Source organism: Phoxinus phoxinus (genome assembly GCF_949152265.1).
Source record: "Phoxinus phoxinus genome assembly, chromosome: 6".
Classification (NCBI taxonomy): domain Eukaryota; kingdom Metazoa; phylum Chordata; class Actinopteri; order Cypriniformes; family Leuciscidae; genus Phoxinus; species Phoxinus phoxinus.
Window position 1 is genome coordinate 5,488,482 of NC_136881.1, and position 16,130 is coordinate 5,504,611.

The 16,130-nt window shown below is 40.0% G+C and overlaps 2 protein-coding genes across 2 annotated transcripts in view; both read right to left on the minus strand.

The window, feature by feature from the left end:
- The window catches only part of nrp2a (neuropilin 2a), a 250,386-nt gene that overhangs the window by 143,861 nt on the left and 90,395 nt on the right, over positions 1-16,130 (minus strand). The gene's annotated exons all lie outside the window — the stretch shown is intronic.
- pard3ba (par-3 family cell polarity regulator beta a) overlaps positions 1-16,130 on the minus strand; it is a 156,830-nt gene that overhangs the window by 27,984 nt on the left and 112,716 nt on the right. The window contains exons 19-21 of the mRNA XM_079615678.1: positions 6,051-6,092; positions 5,504-5,608; positions 4,607-4,870 (exon numbers count right to left, since the gene is read on the minus strand). Of these exons, the coding sequence (XP_079471804.1) occupies positions 4,607-4,870; positions 5,504-5,608; positions 6,051-6,092 (411 nt within the window). The remainder of the gene's footprint in view (positions 1-4,606; positions 4,871-5,503; positions 5,609-6,050; positions 6,093-16,130) is intronic.

Genomic DNA, 16,130 nt, shown 5'->3' on the forward strand with positions numbered 1-16,130 from the left:
TATTTCTATGAATAATTGTATAAACATCTTGAAAATATAGTTATACGTTTCAGGATTATGGTTAACGTACTGTCCACCTTTAGTTTTCCCCTTACACACATGTACCATTTCAGGCCAAAAAATCTGAGTTATAGTTCCTACAATCAAACTGTAGTACATTTTCATATGGAACCTATCTTTTTCATATAAATAATTTTTAATACAACTACTACTTCTATTACTACAAAGTATTATTGTTGTTATTATTATTTGTGTTACCACTGCTACTCAAAGTATATATTTTTAAGTACCTACATTATGAAAATGTACAAGTCATAGTCAAAGCCACTGACTATTAAAATAAAAATTTTAAAATCTGTATTTGGATTCGAAAAATCTATTTTCACATGTATATATTTTATAATCATAAATCATATAATTATACAATAAAATCTATATCTGTATCTTTTTAGACATATAATGTCACATAATGTTATTATACATCAAAAAACGGAAATAAAATTGTAAACTGTAGGAGATTTTCATTAGGAGATTTCTTTAAAAAAAATAATAACAACAACAACAAGACATATTTGTATTATTATTATTATATTGTAAGTACATTTTCATGAGGAACCTATGGGAATTTCTAAGTCTGTCATAGCACTCGAAGATGAAATAAAATAATTAAAATAAAATAAAGCAAGCTTGAAAGAGATGCCTCAATTATTTATAATAAGCAATTATTCATAATTTCCCAGTAGAAACAATTATGGTGGAAAGTCGTTGGTAAAAAAAAGTATGCTAACCGGTTTTGTGAGAGGTAAACCTTACTCCCAAAGCCTAATTTCACAGTACAATGTAGAAATACAAGCAATATGGCTAGAGATCCATCTCAACAGTGTTTACTGCTCCAGCGTGATGGAGAACAACACGGAAATGGAGGGAAGGCGTTAAGAAACAGCAGTTTCTTCACAGAATTAGAGTTGGCCACAGTACACGGCTGGCGGGCCATTAGTTCGATTAAGCCCATTCCTCAGCGCTGGATGCGGTCCAGATCTGTGGAGCTGGGGCCAGCTTTTCTGGCTGCCACTGACTCTGTGTCAGCATTTCTGCTGAAAAATGGCCGTGCGGCGCTCAAACTCTCCCAAACAAGGAAAGCGAGGCTCTATTTTCCATGTTTGATCAGCACTAACATTTATTAGTCACATCTATTATGCACAAAATGCCAGCAAGAACAAAGGGCTGTTAGGAGCAGTCAGGCGACACACGCGAGAGAATGGTAATTAAGTACCCTGCTAAAGTAGATGAGACATCAGCACTCGGAGAAAGCGAGACAGCGAGATGAGGAGGGGGCTTTCGCAGATCTGTCTGGCTGTTACTTTGTGGTTAATTGACCGTCTCTTTCCCGCTATCTTTCTCTCTTATTTGCTCTCTGACATGAAAATCTAGACTTGTGCGCACACACTCTAGCGATGGTTTCAGTTCATAGGTCCAGGCGAGACATTCCTCACACTTTCTTCTTTGATAAGACCCTGTGTGATCTACTCGTACTGTCACATTAGTGAGTTACACTTGTCAGACGTTGACAGATTTTACTCTATGGTGACCCAACACGGTGCCATGATTGCTCATCAGATGCCATTATAGGGACAGTTCACACAAAAATTAAAATGATTGAAAAAGTAATTGTCATCATTTACTCAACCTCAAAACTAAACTACAATAACCTGAATTAAAATATAGATAAAATAACTAGTATAATTATATGTTTTCAAATAAATACATAATAAAAATGTATATTTTTAAGTGCATTTTCATCAGAAAGCTGTGTATAAAATAGTGCTGTCAAATTGATTAATTACATCTAACACAAAAATTTGTAAATGTGTGTGTGTGTGTGTGTGTGTGTGTGTGTGTATATATATATACGCACACAGATATATTATATTTTTACAAACATGTATGTTAGATGCGATTAATCGTGATTAATCATTTTGACAGCACTAGTATAAAATAAAAATGATGCTTGAAGGAGATCCCATAATAATTTATGATTTTCCAGAAGTAACAATATAGGATTTATGGTCTTGTGGCAGAAACATGGTTACCATGGTAACCAGACTATCTATATAATTTATCATCATGAAAATCATCCAGTTTTCTGTATTTATTTTAGTAAGAAAATAAAATAAAATTAAAAGGTAAGAACCCATTTCCCAAACCTGTATGAGGACTTTACAAGAAGTTTAACAGTAATCATATGGCGCTTTTTCACTGCATGGTACGGCTCGGTTCGGCTCGGTACGGTTCGATTTGGCGCGGAACGGTTCGGCTCGCTTTGCTTTTCCACTGCGTGGTACGACTCCACTCGGTACGGCACGGTTCGGTTCGGTTCGCTTTAGCTCGGTTGCTTTTCCACTGCAGTTAGTACAGCTTCAAAGTGGGTGGGACTGATCGTTATTGTAGGTCCGGTGGTAGCCGTGTGCGGCTAAGAGCTGTGCTACTTCCGCTCCTCAGCAACCAACGAGAGGAACGTCTGCACCTCGTCCACTGACCACGATTCAGCCATTTCTTGTTTGATTTTTTTTTTAACTTTTTTTGTCAAGTTAATACTCTAAAAACAGGTGCTACCACGTTGGCTGTTGTCTGGCTATTTAAATCTAGCGGGTTTAGTGTCTCGTGTCGCAAATACAATGACGCTGAAGTGACGATTCTGTCTGACCAATCAGTGATCTGCAGTTTTTTCACGTCACATTATAGTATCGGTACGGTACGCTTGGAACCTCAACAGAGGTGGTACCATTTAAAGCGAGCCGAAGTGAGCCGTACCGTACCGTACCATGCAGTGGAAATGCGCCATAAGTGAGCCGTACCGAACCGAGCCGTACCGTACCATGCAGTGGAAATGCGCCAAAGCGTGCCGTGCCGTACCGAACCGTACCGTACCATGCAGTGGAAAAGCGCCAATAGTTTCTGCCAAAATAGAAAAGTTGCAGTAGTTTTTCACCACAATGAATCTGTGGTCTAAGTTGGTTTGACTCCATCCACCTATTTTGATGTGCATTTTGGGATAAACATTGGAATTGGATTGGAAAAAAAGATAAAAAAAATGTATCCGCTCGATTAAGGCGGATAAAAAAAAAAGATCAGATAAGAAACCATGTGCATAAACTATGATGGAAACACATTTACAGAGTAAATTCCTCAATGCACATCAAAAAAGTCATGTGACTTTGCGCGATTGATCGTCAAAGTGATTCGGTATAATAATTCAGACTGCGTTCCTAGACAGCAGCATCCGCCTCCGAAAGCAAGATAACATGACCGAGTTTTGTCTGCGTGCTCTGAGGCGCAAATTATTTATTATATATGAAATAAGATGCAAAATGGCTTCTCCAACTGCAGTAACTTACATTTTTCTTAGTGGTAACTGTTATATGCCACCAGTTTTGTTCGCTTCGTCTCGCTGGATGGAAACGGTGCCTTATTCCCAAATGTTTTATGCGATTTACATACATTTATTATGATTTTACAGTAGTAGCCTACTACTGCAGCATATATGGTGCTTCGTCGGAAACTATAAATATGACAGTATATTTAAGAACAGGAAATGTGGTGTGTAGCCTTGAGAAGGTATCCAATGTGTTTCTGAGTGTATTTCTCACAGCAACATGTACAAGAGCGAGTCTGTGTGTGAGTGTGATAGGATTACAGCTCTTCTGAGCTCGGTGGACAGCACAGCGCAAGGAAGATAATCTTGTGCGAATCGATGGTAGGACTAGAGCAAGAATGAACACGGTCCCCACGGACACTGCAACACTCACGCATAATTACCGCCAGACAACAAATCAATGCGCTCGGTCGTTGAGACCACTCAACCCGGACTAAAAACTCACCAGTGAGACGTACATTCCCTCTGTATATACAGACTGTACAGCTACACAGTAAATCACAAATGACTCCGCAGACCCGTCTGTCAATATTTCAGCTTGATTCGACTAAAAGGCCAAAGCGTTCGTTACCGATGTGCCTGGATTTTTGGTATGTTGCATGTACAATGCCAAAGCAAACATGTTTTATGCTTTTGATAACGGGTTCAACAAGTACTAAAACTTCCATTGATTAAAGTTTACTGAGTGACTATTGAGAGGAGGTTTTTTTAACAGTGGATAACAGAGATAATAGGTTCGACCAATAAATGCTAATAATACAATTATTTATTATAAAAACGTATAAAAAATTACAACAGTTAAATATCTTATTTAATAACGTGATAATAAAAATAAAACAAACAAAATAACAATATTTTTAAATATTAGTATTAAATATTATTAGTATTAATAATAAATAAAAAATATATATTATTGTGGATAATATGCATTATACATATTTTAATCATAACAATAAGATAGTAAATATTAAAAAATATATTATTTTATCGGGTTACTGCTGTAGTATAACAAATGTCTACTTATTATTGTGTCAAAAAGCCAAAATAAAACAATTCAAGTTGTTGGTTATCGGATACATAATCGGTACTGGTCACACAAAACAAAACAATATTGCACAATATTTGTCATTTTATGCAAGGTATCAATAAAAATGTGTATAGACTGGCTCCCACCTGTCAGTCTTTGGGGGGGCGGCTCTTTGCTTGTTCACTTTTGCATAAAGGGCCTCTAGCTCCTCCTCATTGGGCAGCTCTCTGTTCGGGACGGGGACAGGGGGCTGAGAGTAGTTGTGGGTGGGAGTCTCGGGTGGATACGGGGAGTGACTGGAGGCAGGGGGTTCTCTGAAATTGTTGATGCGAGCATAGTTGGGATCCAGGTCATCATCTTCGACGTCCGGGAAGGTGAAACGGTCAGGAGCAGGGCTGTTCCTTTCACTCCTGTGGGATTAAAAACACACTCTTTAGAAAATTCTTAGACACTAGAAATGTTAAACACTCAACTGTGTTTTGGGTTTAAATTTGTGTTTCCCTTCCTCTTTAATTACTGTACGAAGAGAACAACCAATTATGCCAATAGAGCAATTAACATCCAGAACTGGTTTAAGCATTTCTACATTGGTACTAGGACTCTAAACGATTAATCGCGATTAATCGAATCCAAAATAAAAGTTTGTGTTTACATAATATGTGTGTGTGTACTAGTGTATAATTATTTTGCATATATAAATACACACACATGCATGTATATATTTGAGAAATATTTGCATTTATATACTGCATATATATTTTTATATGATTTATATTATATATAAATAGAACTATTTTATATATAAAAAAAAAAAAAAATCTTAAATATATACATGCATGTGTGTGTATTTATACATACAAAATAATTATACACTAGTACACACACATATATTATGTAAACACAAACTTTTATTTTGGATTCGATTAATCGCGATTAATCGTTCACAGCCCTAATTGGTACATTAGCATATTCTACTGTTTTATAATTTAACTTTATGGGTTAAATAATACATGTTACATTAATACTCTTAAAGGCAAACATACTTCGACAGAAACACCTCAGGTTCACTCTTGTCCATCTCCTCTTCGCTCAAAGCGCCCAGTTGTTTAGCCTTAGATTTGGCTTTATCCTCTTTTTTCCTCCCAAACCTGGATGAGAGTTTGAATAGTGAGGAGAGAAAGAAAGAAAGAAAGAAAGAAAGAAAGAAAGAAAGAAAGAAAGAAAGAAAGAAAGAAAGAAAGAAAGAAAGAAAGAAAGAAAGAAAGAAAGAAAGAAAGAAAGAAAGAAAGAAAGAAAGAAAGAAAGAAAGAAAGAAAGAAAGAAAGAAAGAAAGCATGGACACATAAAGAGAAAAAGGGAGGATATGTTATGTTTTCATAATTGGTGACTCAACAGATTCCCTGCGCTTCCAAGTACCAAAGCAGAATTTTCTGTAGAAACTTTAATGATTGGTTCCCCAAGTACCAGCCTGAAAACACACACACACACACACACACACACACACACGCCTGCAGAACCAAGCACATCAGTGCCCAATGCCCTGTAGTGATTTATCTAGCCCATTTCCACGCCAAACCTTCAAAAACTCACATATTCTTCTGCACTGATCTGAGGTCAGGCGGGGTCTCCTTGCTGACAGGCAGATAAAGACAGAAGAGGAAAAGGTTATATCCAGAATAAAGCTAATAATGAGAGAGAGTGGGTGAGATGATCACACGGACTCAGGAGAGTGACGCCGTAATGAAACATCAGTGTCAGGTATAAAAAGAAGCCGCTTTTGGTTCACGAACTGGGTGATCGATGTGAAACTCGTGAATAGGTGCTTAGTAATGATCATTACTCTTCTTAAACATTAAAATCCAAATAATCAAATGATATACAAGCCAACAAGAATGTTGTCCAAGGTAAATTATTTAGCAAATGGTTGTGATGGGTGAATCTCAAAATAGAAGTCATATTTCACAATAAAAGCAAAAGAAAAGAAAAAAGAAATACTATTTTATTATAGGAAACAATTTTGCATTGTGATATTCTTTTCATGACATGTAAGCATGTTTACATTAATTAAAAAAAAAAAAAGTAAAAAAGAGTACAAATAATAATAAAAAATAAATAAAATTTGAATTCTTGTAATATCAGGGTTTAAAACCAGGAGTCCAAAAAGTCCCACAGGGGACCGTGAACAGATATATAAAACAAATAATTGTATTCAGAATATTACATTTTATACTGCATAAATTAAATTCAGTTCAACAAATAATATCATGATGCAAACTTACAATTGTACTTTTTTTACTATATTATTTATATTAATACACTATTTTTTTTTAAACATTAACATTATATAATCATAGAATAAATATTGTTAAAGCATTTATTTGATGTAAAAACTTAATATTGTGTAATGTAAATATGGAAATATTATAATATATAACGTTAAAATATTATAAATTAAAATGATTATTATTTTTCATTACAGTAAGGATAATTTAATTTTTATCGCACTATCGAAGGCGACTAATTTGGGGAGGAGGAAAATCTGCTTAATTGCAAAAAAAAAATCTTAATGGTCCTAAAAATGGGCTTCATTATCATAATGCAAATATAAGATCCACTTTTTTTTATTATTATTTTTTTTTGTGAAAAATGACCTGAATATTTCTTGACAGTTTTCATGAGATTCACCCTGATAAACATATATTTGAATAACAATGACAACTGCACAACATCAATTAACATTTCCACAAACGCACACTCTAGTCAGGAGTAATCACAAACCTCCTCTCCCAAGATTCCTACATTTCTTTTTAATTTGACACAGATATCGCCCGAGGCTTCAGTTTACTGACATAACGTACATGCATGTTTGCTGAAGATAAGCCGTGACTACATGATCCAAACGCTGGCGATTGAAGGGTCCGGTTGGATCCTGCATCCCCTCGCCGTGTCTCCTGTGTGTTATGCCTCAATAGTACTCCATTTCCCAGCCCCACACACGCACTAATGACTGTATTTATCTCATTAGGCTGGAGCGATCTAATACCGGCAGCTGGCATGCTAGCTCTGCCTTGCCCTTAAGCACTCTCATTAAAACCAGAGGGAGTCGTGGCCTGAATATCAATGTGCCGCAGTCTTGCTCAATCCGTGTGAGAGCAGCGCCGGTCATCACGCAACGCAGAGCTCGCACAACTCTACTTGATTATTGGCCACACAACATTTTTCATTGTGAACATAATACAGTAGAGTGACCTGATCCTTATGGAAACTGACTATGCTAACCATGGTATCAACAATTTCCAAAGTTAGGTGATTGCTACTATTGTAAAAGCGTAATACATAATGTGGGATCTCCTTAAAACAGCAGAATGATTTTTTCTTTTCTTATTTTTATGGTAGCGGTGGCTAATAGAAGTACTCTATTGGCCACCGTCTAGTGCAGCTATTAAGCTCTTACTTACGACTTAAGTCATGCATTCAAGTCTGAAAGTATTGAAGCCCATTTCCATGACATAAGAAATAATTGTTTGGGTAAATCATAATTGAATTAAAATCAAAATTGACATACTAAAGTCCAACAATATTGTTTCTCTGTGCCATTATAGCTGTGAGGTGAACTCTGCTATTCTTTAATATTGAGATTCTAGAACTGATATCCTTAAGGTGCGTTCACACTACAAGCGACAAAGCGACACGTTACCATTCATTTCAATGGGGAGCGGGCGTTTTCCGGCGACACGCGCAATCGCGGCCATTGGCGACCTGACGGGGCGTGTCTGGCGACAAAGTTGAGATCTGTTTAACTTTATGCAAATGAAGAGCGACTTTCGGGACCAACAACCAATAGGAGTGTAGTCTGTGGAGCGCGTGTGATCATCCGTCACTCTCTGACAGAAGCAAGTTGAACGAGAAGCTCATTTTAGCAGTCAGAAACTGTCCTATAAGTTGTGATATATCTCCATGTACATACAGTGGTATTCACAGCACTGACTCATGGAGAAACGTACAACATGGAGAAACATCCGTGAATGTCACTCACAAACATTACTAGTAAACCAGTGGCGGGAACGCCCACTAGCGACCACCTAACCGCCAGCCATTGGCGACCTGCAGCGACAAATTCGCTTGTAGTGTGAACGTAGCTTTATTGTTATCGTCCTTGGAGTGAACTATGTCACAATTATGAGATGAGTCAAAATTGACATAAAAAGCAAATTATGATCTCACAATGTAATAACAAACACCCAAATTATGACATACTGGGATATCATTATGAGATAAAAAGTTTAAATTGACATACTAAGTCATAATTATCAGATAAAAAGTCAAAATTGACACAAAAAGCAAATTATGACGAGTCATAATTGACAAAATGCCAAAATTATGACATACTAACTCTTAAGTATGAGATGCACAGTTAAAATCGACATACTAAGTCAAAATTATCAATACAATTATGATTTACCAAAGCATGTTATTCATATTATTGAAATGCCCGCAGTGAAATAAAAAATAACTTCATTCAAAAGTCATTCACTACCATACACTGCAGTGCTGCTTTCTGCCATCTTGCATGTGGACATGCCCCTAAACTAAACCTAAATGTCACGTACAAACAAACTGAATTACAGTGGCTACTTTACATGTCATATCTGTCGGTTCTTGGCCATAATAAGCTGCAAATAGGACCAGACTTATAAGGCTATAGCTCTAGGTTTCCCAACGCTAGTTTGCCCGTGTGTCTTGAAAACCCAGCTGATGGCTCAATCTACCTGAGGCCTGAAGCGTTCAGGTGGATTCGATTGTCGGAGTAAATGCGAAACATGCCCTTGGAAGCTGATTACACTTCTAAAAGTTGTCAGCATAAGGTTGAGGCATGTAGCCCAAGGTAGCATACTAACAGTTTAATATGGTCTAAATTGAGTTTGCAAAGTGAATTAGCATCACTTTGGTTGTTAACCTGAGATTAAGATGGTCTATGTTGCTCTTGAGAGACTTAAAATTCACACGGTGGAAATTACAGGCTAACGTTAAGGGTGAAGATGTGTGAAATGAGACAAAAATGACACGAATGTTGATGAGAATCATATGCATGCGCAGTAATTACAATCTAAAACCCAATTATGTCGTAATGTAACCTACAATACTGAAGCCGTCTTTGTGGAGAGCTTTTTCTCCGGCTCTGTGCTGGCAGCTCTCGGTTTATCGATTGACTCGAGTTTACTGAGTGTTGCAATTTATCAGTCTAAACCGGAGGCTCATATTTTAGCAGACCAAACCTCAATTTTCACACAGACAGACAGGCTGATCCCTGGGAACTGGGGACGTACTGCTAAGCTGATCATTATGTTTGCATATTAATGCCCGTTTCTCCCCCTTCTGGTTTTTGAGGATCTTTCTAATTAGGTAAAACTGTCAGGAGCGGATCTGCCTCTGTCTTTCCCCGCTCTCTGGATCCTGTCTGATCAATGTTTTTGTGTTTTAAAATATTGTTTTGTTGTTGTTGTTGAATTTGTCGAGTTTATTTTACAATAAATATTGTCACACATGCCCTACTGTTCAAACATTTTGGGGTCGGTAAGATTTTTTTACGTTTTCAAAAGAGTCTCTTATGCTCACCAGACTGAAATTATTTGATCAAAAATACAGTCGAAAAAAAATGTATGTATGTATATATATATATATATATATATATATATATATATATATATATATATATATATATATATATGGTAACACTTTATTTTACAGTGTCATTGTTACACATGTTACATGTAATTGCAATAGTAATAACAATACATTATGCATAATTACATGTAACTAACCCTCAACCAAATCCTAATCCTACTCGAACCCTACAGTAAGTACATGTAGTTAATTAATATTACTCAGTACTTACATGTATAATTACACTGTAACACAGACACCTTATATATATATAAAATATATCTTAAAATATTATTATGATTTAAAATGTCTGTTTTAAAATAGTTTATTCCTATGGTCAGAGATGGATTTTCAGCATCATTACTGGTCTTCAGTATCACATGATCCTTCAGAAATCATTCTTATATGATGATAGCTGCTCATTTCTTGTTATCACTGTTGACAACAGTTGTGCTGCTTCATATTTTTGTAGAAATCATAATACCTTTTTTTCAGGATTCTCTCATAAATAGAAAGATTTAGCGTTTATTTGAAAAACTATTCTTTGTAAACATTATAACTGTCTTTACTATTAATTTTGATCAATTTCATGCATCCTTGCTAAATAAGAACAGTAATTTCTTGTTTTTAAAAAAAAAAAAGTTGAACTGTAGTGTTTTCACAACCACAATTGAACCCATTTATATATTTATCTAAAGTAATGAAATTAATCAAAACAGTTCACACATCAACAAAATCGATCACTTTCACATGGAGGATGATAAAACGGGAGACAAAAATACCACAACATCCACCTAGCTACTCCCAACACAAACCCTGAACACCCTAGACACTCCTGAACAAACATCTACAACACCCTAACAACTGCAAATCAACACCCTAGTAAGTAACCATTTAGGACACCCTGCATTTAGACAAGTGGCAAGTAGCAAACACCCAGAAAAAGCATTTAGTTTTAGAAAAACTAAATGCAATATTTCAAAGTGTATATTCTAGTATTAGAAAAAGCATTTCCCACAATGCTCAGATATGACTTCATTAAGTGAATTTTAGTTGATAATCGAGGACAAATAGAGTGCAAAAAAAGTACACGAGATTTGAACAAGGAGGAATGAAGGAAAAGGAAACAATGAATGAGTTACAGTGAGAAAAAAGGTTTGACGGATTAAACACAGTAACTATAATTAGTCTCAAAAACACAGTAAAAGGGGATTATCATATTAATCCCAAACCAGATTAAGTAAAGCTATATTTCAAATGCTCTTGCATCATTAGCAGTAACAGAGATCAAAAATAAAAAAGGCAAGTTGCTAAACAGAAAATATAAAGCATGAAACATTGACTACAGAACCAAGATAGTCACACGATCCAGTCCATCTGGCAACAGTAAATTACTGTTAAACACTGTAAAAATGCCATACTACAGTTGCTTTTGTAAGTTTCATCATCACTACTTAAACATCAGACACTGACAGTCACGTTTAATATTATACTAAATGTAAATGTTTTCCTCAAATACAAACATGTTTAAATGTTAGTCTTACTTATATCATATGGAGCAATGGTAAAGATGTTCAGTGAAATAGAGCTATTGCAATGATAATGTATTCTACTTTAGAAACCAAATTTTGACACTAATTGGATGAATCAGATTCTCTTTATCATCTTCAACTAGAGCAGAAAACCAATATGTTCAGACATTGCACTAATGATGCAGATTTATCAAAACAGTTCAAAGTTGTCAAACAGTTTTCCACCAGTGTCAGTGAGGTGATAAGCACATTCTGTGACACAAATCTTGTCCTTCTGGCGTTAAACGTTTAAAATCATATGTGCGTTATGTTTTACACATTTGACCAAACTGTTAAGTCTTGCTAGTTTTGAGTGGCATGTGTCCAAGCTGCAGATGGTGTCTTCCATAAAGCGCATATCAATCAAAACGGCCGACGATCCGCTGTAAGAATGACACTTTGACTGTCGTTTGACAGCATGCATCTGTCACTCGCCGCGAGATCTAATATTCAGACAGATGACACTTATGGACTTCTTACCATATGATGTCTATCTGAAAACATTAGTTTTCACCCATGGCGTGAAAAAAAAAGAAGATTCTGAAGCAAAATTATAAGTGATTTCTGACATATTAAAGTCCAGTGTGTAATATAGCTGTTTGTGAATGTAAAAGGTCTTCAAAGTTTTAAAGATCAAAGTGCATGACAAATAAAGATATTGGCTCCTAAAAGAAAGAATCGATTCTGAACTGCCAAAACGAGTTGTCAGCAATTTCAGTCTCACTTCCTGTTACAAGCACTGTAGTTGTAGCTGGAGTTTGGGTCATGGTGTCGACATGTTGAAAAGATGTGGTTCTCTTACGTAGAGTTCTCTCGTACTGTGTCGAAGAACGCTACGGGAAAGTATTTCTTTGTCGAGATTGAAGCCTTAAAATTAATCCTTAATTTTGTAAATATTGTAAAACGCTTTTCTGTAGCATACAACCCTAGGTGGAGCAATATCGCTCACCCATTGGCTGCTCCGCCAGAAAAGCACAGCCTATGCGAGGCCAGAGACGCTGACCAATGAGGGCGCTTCGCGCCCTTCTGCGTCACCTCCCGCCAAAACAGGCGTGGCCTAGGCCTATAAATACGAGCATAGCTGTCTAACACACTGATTTTTCTAAATTCACGAAGCTGCACGCATCGTTGAATTGGATTCGAGCCGCCACAGCCGTCAGATACAAGCACCTCAGCAGGACGCGCCTCTTACCTGAAGCCGCTGGTCATCGCCGCCTTCAGCCGCCGTTCCCTGCTGCGCTTCTCCGGCGTGGAATATCCTTTACATTATGTGTGTGTGTTCGCCGTCGCGACACACAGTTTTTCCACCACTAAAAGAGCCGAGCGTCTTTTTCAAGATGCCTCGCACCTCCTGTGGCTCGTGTAGAGCCCCGCTCAGCGACGGGGACCACGTGCTTGTGTTTCCTGCCTGGGTGATGATCACGCAGCTTCAGCTCTCGTCGATGGCGGCTGCCATCACTGTGATTTGATGCCTACGGTGACTCTGCGGACTCGCCTGGGGTTCATTTACTGAAGCTGCATCTTTCCGCCCGCTGTAGTGCCGCGCCGTGAAAAGCGCCGTGCTCAGCGGAGCCCGGAACCTCCCTCCACCACGAGGTGCTCGCCGCTGCTGCCGCCAGCTTCTCCGCCCGCTTCGCTGGACTCTCTGACCGACGGACAAGGGCCGCTGTGTGCCGCCGCGTCCGTCATGGACGAGGGTGAAGCCGCGTCTGTGGAGGACGACTGCTATTCTCTCCTCGCTTCGGGTAGCGAGGGATGGGCGAGCTCCGAGGATCTCCCCTCCCCCGCCGCTCATGAGCGTCGACGGAGAAAGACCAGCATCGATGCGCTTACCGGCTGGATGGCTGCTTTTCTGCAGAGGAACGTACGTTACCGTCCTCACGACCCGCGCCTTTTTCTTCCTGAATTCACGAAGAAATCGCGGAGTCCCGGAAAGCCCCGTTTTCAGCCAGGATGCGCACTTCTGCTTCGAGGAAAGCTAACGTTAAGTTACAGTGTTAAAATCCCGCCGCGGCCGGATTTCACTAAAATGTCTCGCTCGCACAGTCCCAACATACGCGACCGTGCCAGTGTATTTTGCAGTCACCAAATCGGCATCAATGCCCGTTTGCCTGCACACAAACGCCGTTTTCACGACGCCCCAGGTAAATCTGAAAATGTATTTACTGGTGTCCTGGCCACGGCCGATGGTGTAATGTGTGTATCCGTAATGCCCACGACCCAGTGCCCATTCGTACACACAAGCACAGCCCTACACAACAGGGCTTGCACACATAAAATCGACTCTGTCGATTGTGCGTCACATGTAAGTTAGTGAACGTGCCCGCTTTTCAGTGCCCACAATCACTACACACTGTATGTCCCGTGGTTTCTGTAAAAACGAAACGAATGCACGGTCAGTCGGTTCTGATAGACAGTACTCTCTGTGCTACACGGTGTCCCGGCCACAGCCGATGATGTAATGTGTGTAACTGTATGCCCACGACCCAGTGCCCATTCGTACACACAATACAGGGCTTAAACACATAAAATCGACTCTGTCGATTGTGCATCATATGTAGTGAGCGTGCCCGCTTTCAAGTGCCCACAATCACTACAAGCTACATGTCACACGTTTTCTATGAAACGAAACCGATGCACGGTCAGTAAGTTCTAATAGACAGTACTCCCCAGTGCTATAAATGTACCCGCGTTCACGCACCCACATTTATTCTCAAACATGCCGAGCCGTACGGGGCTCGCACCGCGCGCTCTCTCTCTCTCAGCTGAGAGAGCTGAGCGCGCGCGGGCTGCCCGCTCGATTAAGCGCGCCCCCCGCATCATACGCTGCAATGGCGCCCATGTTACAGCACACGACTGCTCTCGTGTCGCCGCCATTTCGCGACCAGAGCCCGGTTTTTCAACCCGTGCAAGCACAGCCCCGTTCAACACAGGGTTTACACACATAAAATCGGCTCATGCCGATTGTGCTTTACATGTAGTGAGCGTGCCCACTGTCCAGTGCCCACAACCACTACATACTGCACGTTCCGCGGTTTCTGTAAAAACGAAACTAACGAACGGTCAGTCAGTACACAAACACAGTGTCCCCGGTGTTATAAATGTGCCCACCACCAAGCGCCCACGTTTATTCACAAATATAACGAGCCCTACGGGGCTCGCCCCGCGCGCTCTCTCAACTCAGAGAGCCGAGCGCGCGCGGGATGCATACTGTGTTAAACATGCCCCCCGCCTCAGACGCCACGGCGTCCATGTTACAGCACACGGTTGCTCTCGTGTCGCCGCCATTTCGCGACCAGGGCCCAGATTACATTCAACCCCTAGTCACACGTGCAGATGCATGGGAAAGACTTCCCGGGGTCTCAGAATGGGTGCTAGAGACTATAAAAAGAGGCTATTCGCTACAGTTTCATCGACGCCCTCCCCGTGTTACGGAGAAAGTCGAAATCACGGTAAAAACAGAAGTAGCACATCTACTTCGAGCCGAAATAGCGAAGCTATTGAGCAAAGGGGCCATAGAGCCTTTATCTCAAGCTCAAAGCGAAGGGGGTTGGTACAGCAGATATTTCCTGGTACCCAAGAAAGACGGGGGTCTCAGACCCATTTTGGATCTAAGGTGTCTGAACAAAGCGCTAGCAAAGCGAAAGTTCAGAATGCTCACGACCAGAAAAATCCTCGCGCGGATTCGCCGAGGAGACTGGTTTATGGCGATAGATCTGAAAGACGCGTATTTTCACATACAAATTGCGTCACGTCACAGGCGATTTTTGAGATTCGCCTTCGAGGGCCGGGCATATCAGTACACAGTCCTGCCATTCGGCCTATCCCTAGCACCTCGTACATTTACAGTGTGCATGGAAGCGGCGCTGGCACCCCTGAGACTCCGAGGCATTCGAATTCTGAACTATTTGGACGATTGGCTGATTCTGGCTCAATCGCCTTCAGAACTCGCTCACCACAAGACACTAATACTCGATCACCTCGAGTGCTTAGGTCTGAGAGTCAATTGGGAGAAAAGTTCACTGTTTCCCAGTCAAAGGATCTCCTTTTTGGGACTGGATCTGAACTCGCTGTCTATGACAGCACAGCTGTCATCACAGCGCAGGCAAGACACCCTGCAAATGGCGAAATCCTTCCGCAGAGGCCATTTAGTGCCGCTCAAGAGATTTCAGAAAATGCTAGGCCTCATGGCCTCAGCCTCAGCGGTACTGCAGCTGGGCCTGCTGCGCATGCGCCCACTGCAGTTCTGGTTGAAAGCGCGCGTACCGCGCCGAGCATGGTTGCACGGTCGCTATCGCCTCAAGGTCAATCAGGAATGCATTTCAGCCCTGACACCATGGAGAGCGTCAGACTGGTACCGGTCAGGTGTAAGCCTGGGGACTCCCTCGAGCCTGAAGGTGGTGTCCACGGACGCGTCCACCTCAGGCTGGGGAGC